The 12,460-nt window shown below is 41.6% G+C and overlaps 2 protein-coding genes across 2 annotated transcripts in view; both read right to left on the reverse strand.

The window, feature by feature from the left end:
- Positions 1-11,251, reverse strand: part of LOC311004929 (aryl hydrocarbon receptor-like) — a gene marked incomplete at both ends in the record, with an annotated part of 49,367 nt that extends 38,116 nt beyond the window's left edge. Inside the window, 2 exons of the mRNA XM_083997155.1 lie at positions 7,900-8,087; positions 11,211-11,251. Coding sequence (XP_083853281.1) covers positions 7,900-8,087; positions 11,211-11,251 — 229 coding nt within the window. The remainder of the gene's footprint in view (positions 1-7,899; positions 8,088-11,210) is intronic.
- Positions 1-12,460, reverse strand: part of LOC311004926 (uncharacterized protein) — a 182,946-nt gene that overhangs the window by 121,527 nt on the left and 48,959 nt on the right. The gene's annotated exons all lie outside the window — the stretch shown is intronic.

The following is a 12,460-nucleotide window of genomic DNA, read 5'->3' on the forward strand; positions in this document are numbered from 1 at the left end:
TGGCCTGATCCGCTGGGAGTTGCATAATGTGTGTGTGTAAGTGTGTGTGTGTGTGTGTGTGTGTGTGTGTGTGTGTGTGTAAGTGTGTAAGTGTGTGTGTATGCCTCAGGTCCATGTTTGCCAACTCTATTAATGGACGACATTGTGAGCTGCTGCTTTATAATAGATACGACGGGCCTCCCTTGTACAAACCATTGATTGCTGTGGTTTTGTTTTATTGTTCTGTGATTTTGTTGCTTCAGTAGAAAAAAAAAAAAAAAACAGCTGAAAGGCCGAAAAAAGAAAAGTGATTATTACTGAGGCTGCAGATTTTACTTTTCTTTTTCTGTATTTCTGCTTCACTTCACAGCAGCAGTGGAGTCAGACTCAAACCAGGACACAGAGGACTCAGCTACAAGCTACACCTGGTGAGAGGGGGTGTCTAATGTGAAACAATGTCTCAGTTTATCATAAGTATAGATTATATATATTATATATATATATCACATTATACATTTGTAAGGAACAAAATATGAAAAATTGTTGAGTAAAACATTTTTTTTTCTTTTTCTATAACTAATGAGAGTCAAAAATATTCAGATGCAGTTTTATTTTCAAATAAAAGTGACAACAGACCATAATTTAAACATTTCATCCTGCTGCTACAGTGAGGCCTCGGCCTGTGATGACTAAATCCAAATGCTCTGTAGAAAAGGACCATTCCCACTTTTCATTAATCAAACTTCATTTGCAATCACTGATTAATCAGATTTTTTCTATATGATTTAATATTTTTTTTTACTGCATGTCGGTCTTTTTGTGTTTTTGATTAAGTCTTTTTTTTTCTGTCAACGCTACAAAAGTTTAGTTAAATATCACATAAGAAGAACTGCAGTTTAAAGATCCTTCTCCTAAAAAATACTACTACTGTTTTTTACACATGTTAAATCAATGCACTCAACGATCAACTATGACTTGTTACGGTTGGTAACTATCTGTTTACACGTCCAGACAAGTTGTGTTTGAGGAATTTAAATGCTCCACTATGATGATCAGACATAAACGATGCTACAGAAATCAACGAAAACAAAAACAAAAAGCTAAAAGACGCTAAACTGCATCATCAAATTAAACTCAGAAGCCATTCACTGTGCTGGATTGTCAGATTTACATGATGCATGTGAATGTGACACAGTGACAAAGTTGTATCTCCATTAAAAACCTCCCAGATCCACTTCACTGACAGTCTGTTAAAACGTGTGTTTTCGGTCCTCGGGGATTATTTCTCCTAATCTCCATCTATATGTACGACGTATCTCAGAGAGCTGCTGCGTTCACTGCACAATACAAACACAGGATTATTCATTGTTTTAACTTCCTGTCCGGCGCAGCAGATTTAAACTCTGATCTGTGAACTGTGACTCTGAACAACAACAACCTCCGCCATCTGACGAGCAGCTGAGCGAGCAGCCGTTACGTAACAGCAGTCACGTTATCGCAGGTTTGATTCCTGCAGCCTGCATCAAAAAAAAACCTGTGCAGAGAAATTAGAGCAGGACCAGACGACGGCTGCTGAACGTTCAGGGACAGGAAAAGGAAAAAGAGACAATCAAGCCTTTTGGCTGCAGGCGAAGACTCTTCCAAGAAACCCAGCAGAGCTGTGATTGGCTTAGTTGTGTCATCCAGGATCTTGTCAGGGTTTTCTCCACTGGACCAAAGCTCTCCGAGGAAGGAGAGAGAAATCTGCTCTCGACTCGCTCCGAGGTGTCGGATCTAACTCTGGTGCAACATCCATCGTTGGAAGGTTTTTATAGTAAATCCGCATTGTAGGAGCCATGAGTTGGGTTTTCTGTTAATTAAGGTTGAGGGTTATTTTGGTTGCTTTGTTTATTATTTAGTTCATGTGATCATATTTAGTAGTGGGTTACATTATTATGAACGGGTCTAGCACTTGATATGTTCACCTGTTGGCTTCTTTAGTTTTTTGTTAGCGTATTAGGGCTGTTCGATTTTGTCCAAATCCAATATAATCCAGATTTTTTTCTCTCAAAAACCGATTATGATTTTTTGGTGAAATGATAAACTACTTTGTGTCTTTTTAAATGGACCTAGAGTCTAATAATAAAGTCTAACTATCTATCTATCTATCTATCTATCTATCTATCTATCTATCTATCTATCTATCTATCTATCTATCTATCTATCTATCTATCTATCTATCTATCTATCTATCTATCTTAAAACGTGACGTCAACCGACTGCCTTCCACTGGCCAGAGCATCGTCACGAGAATCAAACCTGCTAATTTTAAAAACACACCGACAGCAGCGACCACTGATCTGTTCTGAGAGCCGCTATGATATGACGACCCCCCCCCCCCGCTGAAGAACTCTTCAAATATTGGAAGATGGAGATGAAGATGAGCTCCTTAACAATGAGCTTGTTGTTGCTAATGTGTAAAGATAAACAGAGCAGATGGAAGGAAAACAGAAAATAGCTGAAAGGTGGCTTCATATTAAAATATGAGCAAATACACTGACAATAAAGGCTTCTCTCTAATAAAAGCCTCCGATAAGAGCCGGTACCCTGGGCTCTTATCGGAGGTGAGGAAATAAACTCCCAGGTCACTATTTGACATGATTTACACACTAAACATGTTTTAAAGAGATGTTTAAAGGTAATGAAGATCCTCCTCACTCTGTAAACCTCTGTTACAACCACCTGACTCCGTCTGACACTCTGACCTCACACGTGGATTCAGACCGACTGTAACAACCACATCACTGATTCTCCACATCACGTTATCTGTGACGCTGCAGGTCGACGCCTCGCACAAAAACCCACCAGCGACTCCTCATCAGACCAAAACACAGACGCTGCCCCTCCTCACCTGAGGAGGAGGAGGAGGAGGAGGAGGAGGAGGACACATCCGGAGCGGGCCGATCCCGGTGATTCCATTGTAGCTGCAGACAATAACAGCGATGGCAGCTGGGCTGGATAATACTGTCGGCCAGATTAACCGGGGCTTTGTTCCTCTCCTGCCACATATTCAATTACACAGCGAGTTCTGGGGGGCGACGCGCTCCAAATCCTGAATGTTAAACCTTTAAAAACACAGAGAAACACACCTCTGCATGATCTACTGCAGGTTAAAGGAATAGTTCACCAAAAAATGAAATTCAGTCATTATTGACTCAACCTCATGCTGATGAATACTCCAGAGTAGTTTTTTATTCCTCAAAGTGCATTTGGAGACCCGGGAGGGGGGTTCGTAGTCCAACCAAAACTTTATATGAGAATAATAGCGCCCAACACAAAAGCGTCCATAAAACTACACAAAAACCTTGTAATATTCCTCCACACTGCTCGTCTGCTGCTATCCAAGTGTCCTGAAGGGATATAGTCCAGAGTTAACCCGAAACAAAATAATTTAGGACATTTTTACAGCCTAAACAGTCCTGTATTGAAAAATAGAAAAATGCCTGTGCACAGCGAACAGGTCGAGGTGCTGGTAGTGTGGCGTAAAAGTACAATCAATAGAAAGAAAACCACAAAATGTGGAAACATACCGCACACTAAGACTGTATGGAGGATCTATGATTTATTAAGCAACGCGTTTCGCATACTGTATAGCTTCTTCAGACTCGTCCTGTATTGAATTTGCCTTGGGCTCGCTCCTGCGTTCATGCGATACACGCAGACGTGACCGCACTTGCCTAAATGACGTAGTTTCAGGTAAACTCTGGACTATCTCCCTTTAGGACAAAGGATTGTCGCAAACGAGCAGTGTGGAGGAATATTTCAAAGTTTGTGTGTAGTTTTATGGACGTTTTTGGCCCTATTGACTCTCATATAAAGTTTTGGTTGGACTACGAACCGGCCTCCCGGGTCTCCAGCTGCACTTTGAGGAATAAAAAACTACTCCGGAGTATTCATCAGCATGAGGGTGAGTCGATAATGACTGAATTTCATTTTTTGGTGAACTATTCCTTTAATAGTTAATGAGGGCGGGTCTCTGGTGGTCGACGGCTCTGAACAACAACAACAGAGCAGCAGCAGAAGCCGAGTCCGGACAGTGGCAGCGTTCCCGGACCGGACCGACCTCGGACCACCCATCCTCAGATCCTCCGCCGAGCCGAGCGGGATTTGTCCTGTTTACACACAACAAATTATGTCCGACCACAGAGAGAGAGGCCCCCGGGGGGGCGGCGGCGGCGGGCAGCGGGCGGCGGGCCCCCGGGGTCCTGGGAGCTTTCTCCTCTCTGTGGAGCAGCTTCCTTAATGTAAGAGCCCTGAGCTCGTTAATTACTTAGGAGAGCGTCCAGGAAGTAGGCTAATGCAGTTAGACAGGACAGGAGGGCTGGTCTATAGGCTTCACTCTGACCTATTGCTGCTGAAACCCACGATCAATAATTCAGCCTGACAGGCCCAGTGACTCCGTATGTTACAGGACGGGACGCGTACGGTTCACACACATCCTGTTCTGAGAAGACACATTCATCTGAAGAGGAGGAGGAGAACACACACACACACACACACACACACACACACACACGGACCGAACAAAGCTCTGATATATAGATAGACTGATATAATGCACAAACTGTTTTTTTCCCATCGATACCGATAACCGATGCCGATACTGATAACTAATAACATTGTTAATAGTTTGTATTCACACCTGAGGTTAAGAGAAGCCTGAGATGTAGCAAGTAAAGATGAATTTAATGTATATAACATCACTACTGTTGTTGTTGTAATCAGAACAAAACCAACAACAGTCACGACTCCTCAAAAATCAACATTTATTATCATTTCAAATCAACTCGGACTGAAAATGAGTGAAATCAAGGCAACGTTGGCTGATTATGATCGGCTCTGGTAATCAGCTAAAGAATTCATTAGCAGACTTTCCTGTGTATTTTGGCCGATTATTATTGGTCGATAATTATCGGCCATATCAATATCAGTCCGATAGTTATCATGCATCTCATATAAATTAAATGCATTTGTTGGATCCAGTGAAAACACACGTCCAGACAAGTTTCTGCAGCTTTACGCAAAAACTATTTGCACCGAACTTGAGAGTTTTTCAGGCCGATTTGATGAAGTCCAGTAAATGTAATTGGCCTTGGCCACTGTACTTTACTATCATGTCTGTATTTTATATCAGTGTGTGAGACGTCTGCTACATCAGACTCTTTTCCTGCCTCTGTCGACATGTGAGCTTGTTGTTGGTGCGATGCGTAAATACAGTTAAAAAGAGAAGGTCTACATCCTCTCTCTGTTTGCACAGACCTGAGAGATTAACTGTGTTGTGTTGTTAAATAAAAGTGACTTGGCTTGACCTGCTCTCAGCTCAGGTGTGACTGTTGATGTGTCTTTTCTCCTGATTCTCAATGAGTAAAAACAAGAGATAAAACCTCAGTTTGTTCTGGATCCACTCCATGTACACAAGAATGAACCAAGCAGTACCAGTACCACTACTACCACTACTACTACTGTACAACATTAGCTGCACACATCCAGCCAATCTGCTCAGATTGAATGAATGAAATTGTTTAGTTCGGTCACACAACACCAATATCAAAATCAACCATTTTGTGTGAACAATTTAGCCAGCACATATAGCAACCATACACACACACACACACACACAAAAAAGAAAATATCACACAGTGACCAAAAAAGGGAACAGGCTGAAGCCCAACGCTTATATTTGCTGATCCTTTACACTCTATGAAATTAGATTACCTAGAATATCAAACAGTACAAAGTAATAACCTGAAAGTATATTATTACTGTATTTTATAATTTTTCATTATTTTACATTTCAAGGCTTTCTTAAAACCCAACAAAGAACAACAAAGAAGAAAGATTCATCTTTTATCTTCACTTTTAAGCAGTTTATAGGCTACTTTTACAAATGTCCATTTCTCTTTCTGCAGGTTTGAGGTCGAGGTGCATCGAAGAGGCCGTTCAGTTTTGGAGCAGATTTAATAAAGCGCCATTAATATGAATGTTTGTTTCTATGGACCAACCAACCAACCATGTGAGTGTGTGTGTGTGTGTGTGTGTGTGTTAGATGTGTGTTTCTGTTGTGTCGGTCAGACTTGAACTCCTCTCCTCTGCTGCTCAATAAGAAAAACACAAGATGAGATAAAACCTCAGCGAGAGCCTCTTTCATTTCTCCAGGAGCCTCTGCATGTGCAAAACATATCAACACAGCAACCACACACACACACACACTTATACTGTACACACACACTTATACACACACTGACACACACACACACACAATAAAAATCTGAGATGCATTAGCTACATCCAGTGAAAACACGGCCGTATCACCGGTGCAATATCCTGTGTCCGTCCGTCTCACCCCCAAACTGCCTTTTTTTTTTTTTTTTTTCAAGAAGCCGCTGCCTTAAACAAACATGGCTCTGACTTCATTTCATAAATTCTTTAAACTCGAAGGTTTTCTCTCAATTATTCATGCTTCAAGAGCATCCGACGGCCGCATTGCAGCATTCTCTCTGAAAGATCACCGCCTAAAATAACAATGTCTTCACTCCTGCACGGTGGAGAAGGAGCCGTACACATGCAGCCGCTGGCATGCAAACTTCCTCTGCTCCGTCGTGTGCTCAGGGTTTAATGGAGGCCCGGGCAAAAAGAAAAAAAGAAAAAGCTGCATCTCCCAGGCATCGTTGCACACTAAAACACACACACACACACACACACACACACACACACACACACACACACACACACACACACACACACACACACACATGGGTGTATAATGAAATATTGAGGACCTTTTCTCTGCTATGAAATCATGTGGATGAGGCGGTGGCTGGTTGTTCGCCACATCTCCTCTGAGCCAGGAGATGACAGGAAACACAAACACAAACACACACACACACACAAAAACAAACACACAAACACACACAAACAAACACAAACAAACACACAGAGCGGGCGACTTTGTTGTTGTGACAGTCTGGTAACAGAGCAGCCGCCGCTTTCCAAACGGCTGCTTCCTGCTGCTTCAGATCCACGGTTTTATGGCAGAAATGAGACAGATTTTGTGTTTTTTCTTGTTACATTTTGGTCGAGACAGAAAAAAACTACAAAACTTTATCTAAAGAAGAGAGAAATAAACTTTTATCTTAAAGGGATAGTTCAACATTTTGGCAAATTGGCCCATTGCCATAATCCCTATAGTCATAGCAGTAGTTTAGTTACCTTTAATTGTCGGTGCAAGCTGTTTTTAGAACGGCGGAGCAGAGTCGCGAGCTGCTCAGAGCTCCGCTACCGAGGCTCATGGGATTTCTTGGTTTCAAACTCATCAAACTCATCAAATACACAATCCAACAACTCCAAAACGCTCTGGTGGACAAGTTGTGACCTGCACATTCACCACGCTATGAGATAATAACAGAACGTTATGAGGCAGAGTTGTTTTAGAGGCAAATGCAGAGACTGCTTGATGAAAAACTGTCCCTGAAGGCAACAAGCATCAGCTGTTTTGCATGAATTACAACGTTTTCACTCAGTCTCTTTATGTGGCAGCAGGATCACATGATCGGACGCCACTAAAACCTGATCATCACATCAGTTACTATGAAGTTTGGAGTTGATGTTATTGAACGTTTGTTTGGTTTTTACCTCCTATGATGAAGCTCATCCAACAGTTTCCCTCCTGCCTCCATGTATGTGTGTTGAACTCTCTCTCACACACAAACTGAACACAAACTCTATCAGTGCTGAAAACACAACTCATTAATTCGACATCGATCCTCATCGAGCAAACGAGACGATTTCCCAAAACTGGAAACAGTGACGGATAAAACCAGAGCCAAAGCCAAAGAGTCAAACCAACATTACACACAGCTACTCATCTAGACTGTCACTCACCAGAGAAGAAGTTCTTGGCTCTCAGGTAGCTGACGCTGAGCCGGAGGATGGACAGTTTGTCCAGACTGGCCGTCACCTCCTCGGGGAACGGCAGCAGGCCGGCCAGCCGCTCCAGCTCTCCGTTCAGACGGTCCCGGTGCCGTTTGGACGGGTTGGACTTGGCGCCTTCGGCCGGCGGCTGCTTCACCCTGAACCGCATCATCCACAGAGAGAGAGAGGTGAGGACTCAAACAGCGACAGAGGAGACGACGGTCTGTGACTCAGGATTATAACGACAGTGACTGAACTGAATTTGGGATTAAAACTGTAAATTCTGGGATTAATGTAAATATCGTTTCCTGTTTCCACACACACAGCGGGATTACAACGACAGATTTTGGGGCGTTACACCAGATTTTTGGTGAATCAGATAGAAAAGGAGATGTTTAATAACATGTATCACTGTTTGGAGATTTGCACAAATGATAACAGTTTTTTTTTTTTTAGCTTTAGCTGCGTTTTTCTCAAACTAGACTTTGTGAGATTTACAGGATTTTCATTTTTTAATACTTCACTTAGAATAGACATCATAAATAAATGTGTTTCTGTAAAAGGCCTCTAGGTGGAAACTGAGATTTTCAGGCCGTCAGTTTTTATTTTTCCAGTGATTTTCCACCTGCTGACGTCTGGTTCCCTGAAAACTTTCTGTCAATGTTTCTGTTTTTATACTATAATCAATAAATGACTTCTCACACAGCTACAACAACAAATAATGCTTTAGTTTTATATTTCTAAACATTGTCTATTTACTGTAAGTAGGTCGTTTTCTAGTTTATATACATCCTGATCCTGGTAAATAAATTAAATATAATATATAAGTGAAACCACTTCAGTGTCTGATAGAAAACAGAAGAACGTCGTCGACGGTCTGAAGATCAAAAAATACAAAAACAAAAACACATTCACCAACAACAGTCAGAGAGAAACATTCAAACTAAAGTTAAATAATGTCTCAGCCAAATAATGACGTGGGATGCACATCAGGCGTTAGTGGAAAACACACACACACACACACACACACACACACACACACACACACACACACACACACACACACACACACACACACGTGTGGGTGTGATTTACGTCATGGAACAAACAGGTTTGATTTTGATTCTCACTATAAATAAAAATTGAATCTGGAAAACTGAAGCTCAAACAGCAAAACAATCAAATATTTATAATAATATTATTATGAATGCTCAACGAAATGAAGTTAATACACATTTTATCTTATTATATATACTATATGTGTATATATATAATCATTATTATTGCATTTTAATGCTGCTTATCCATTTATTCTCTTACATCCTGTTTATATTTGTGCATCTAATATCAATACACGTTACTGACTCTTTTCTTTTATGATTCATCTCATCAAATATTAATCAACTTCATCTTTTCAGTGACAATAATTAAAAAATAAAATCTGAACCTGTGTTTTATAAACTCTGTTGTTCCCTCACAGACTCTGTTATATAACACGTCTTTATAACCACAGCCAGATGTTGACACCAGATAATTACTGTATGTTGTTGTAGTGTGTGTGTGTGTGTGTGACCTGCTTGAACAACACTAGTGTGTGTTTTTGATAATATTATCTATGAATAAGTAAAACTGGAGCAGCAGAGGTCAGAGGTCAGGCTGCGGCCTCCACGTCCTCCACAGTGACAAACACTTTTCCACACGGTCGCATCAGAGCATGAAGAAGATGTGACGGTGACGTGAAGCGACGGTCTCCAGCGTGGCGGCCATGACAGTTTAAAAAAAAGAACCTCTCACACACACACAAACACACACACACACACACACACACACACACACTGACACTGTCGCCTTTTGTCACTGAGCATGAGCGAGGATGGATGGAGACGTGTTTATCCTACACATCAGTGATGATGTCACTGAGCCTGACCTGCACTGCTGTTCTTTCCTGTGTGTGTGTGTGTGTGTGTGTGTGTGTGTGTGTACGTGTGTGCACAAAAAAGCTGTGTTTTTATTCCATTCAAAAATAACATGACAGTTTTTAAATCAGGATGTGAATATTATCATTTGCTTTTATATTTATCATGTTAAATTATCTGTAATTAATTGTTTTACAGTGAAATTAAACCAAAAATCCTTTGCAACCAGCAAGTGAAAATCAAAAATGATCATTAATCAATCAGTGAGTCATATTTCGGCCTCTCTGTCTCCTCCTCCTCTAATGATGATGATGAAGAGTCCTGCATTAACAGAAGCTGCTCCACTCTTTAACCATAATCTATCACGCTCTATTGACCTGCATTAAAATTCTCACAGATTAAAAACGTGACGCGCACCTGCACGTAAATGCGTCAGTTTATACGTGCAAGAGCAATTAATTACCTCATTATTAGAGGAAGTGAAAGCTGCAGCAGCTCAGTGTGATGATCAGTGTGTTTTTATCCTTTATTCACAGTTTTACTCATAAATCTTAAATATCAGCAGCTGTGGCGATAAAAGGATTTTATTTTTCAATCATTAAGCAAAGGTTTATGTTTGAAATAATAATAATAATCGTGTTAAAGCCTTAATCGCCATCAGCAGGCCCTGTTTCCTGTTTTAGACACATTTCCCACACTTCAATGTTATTTAAGTGACTAAATCATATTTATAACTATATAAATATAGGTTAGGCTACATATAAAAACATCGACTCGATATTAATGATCCCAAATCAATGAAAAACAGAATAAACCATGTCACTCAGATCCTGTGAAGGGCGTTCAGACAGAAAATGGCGCAACATCCTGCATCAGACTCACTACAGGCTAAACGAAATATGAAAAAAAAAATAGATAGGCCAATATTTTCATAGTTTCGTTCGTTTTTTTCATTTATTTATTTGCTCTTTAATTATAAATCAAAGAGGAGAGTTGCTGCTGCTGCTGCAGGCCTCCTCCTCCTCCTCCTGCTGCTCCTGCTTTAATCCGCAGCTTTAAAAGCACCAGGCTGCACAACACGACGTTTTACACAGAGACGTCAGGCCTCATCAGAGACTAACTGACTAACACTCACCGGCCGAGCGTGCACTGGGGATAATTTGCACAGAAAAGAAACGAAAAATGTTTTAGAGTCAAAAAACAAAAATCAGATTCGATAGATTTTTTTTTGGGTTGCAGGTGCATGTGAACGCACCATGGGCTGATTTTACGCGTTAAAAAGACGTTTTTCCCCCTTCAGTGGATGTGATTAAAATAAAAGTGCAATAATAGTATTATTAATAATAATGATAATAATGGACTCACGCTCTTTGAACTGGTTTTCTCCTCTTGCGTCCAGCGTACATGACGGCTCCTCTTATATAAGCCTCAGATCCTCACAAACACTCCGCTGCTTTCTGCTGCTACATGAACAAATGTTCGGCTGTAATCCTCCAACACATCAACACCGGACTCACTCACACACAGGCCGGTCCAGGATAGAAATAAAGAATAATAATAAGAATTTAAAAAAAGAGGAAAAAAAGAAAAGAAAAAAATAGGACACTGTCGAGTTTTCTGCGTCGCTTCACTTCGGATCGAAAATCAAAACCTAAAAAATAAATAAATAAAGGAAAATAAACAGAAAAGTGACGCAGCAGAAACTGATAAAGCGCTAAAAAAATAAAAATAAAGATGAAAATGAAAAAGAAGAAGAGAGAAGTTGGTTAAAGATCAAACAGCGTCGACTCAGCCTCATGGAGACAACATCAACTTGTTCCGAGCTTGTGTTTTCATCCCGGTGAACAAGAAGAAGAAGAAGAAATAGCTAAAAAATAATAATAATAATAAAAAAGAAAAGGATGAGCTGATCAGTGAAGGCGCGCGGACACCCTCCTCATCCTCGCTGCACGCGCTCCGTCAACTCAAAACAAACTCCTACTTCACGTGAACGCAGCAAAAAAGCTTCAAGTATTATATTTGATAATCTACATCGGCGGAGCTCTCCAATTAGCGCCGGAGCAGAGCTGCAAAGAAGAGGAGGGGGGAGGAGGAGGGAGGGAGGAGGAGAGGAGGGAGGGAGCAGCAGGTGCGCGCATTCCACCGGCGGGCACGCCCCGACACAGATTTCCAACGGGAGCGCGCCCAGAGAAGCTTCTTATGTAGTTTTTTAGTTTGGGGAGCAACACACGCATAGAGACGTGTGCGCGGGCACGATGGAGAGTCTCCTGGAAACACAGGCCAGGCGCGTTCACGCCGGCGCCCTCCCGAGCCGCTGCAGCTGACCAATCAGCGCGCAGAGAGAGGGAGCCGGTGGAGTGAGGGGCTGCTGCTCCGAGCCGAGCTGAGCTGAGCTGAGCCCGCAGTGGCCCGGGATGAATGTGGGTCAGGGGTTAGACTGTTCAATTATGTAGTGAAGTCTCTCAGCCCCCCCCCCCCCCCCCCCATAACCCCCCACCTGCCGGGGCCACACCTGCTGAGGGCCCCGAGTGACGTGGAGGAGGTGAACTGATGGAGCTGCTACAGTCATCATGATGTTCTTCTGTTATGTGATTTACTTTTTTTTTTAAATTGAG

This window comes from Trachurus trachurus (genome assembly GCF_905171665.1).
Source record: "Trachurus trachurus genome assembly, chromosome: 21".
Classification (NCBI taxonomy): domain Eukaryota; kingdom Metazoa; phylum Chordata; class Actinopteri; order Carangiformes; family Carangidae; genus Trachurus; species Trachurus trachurus.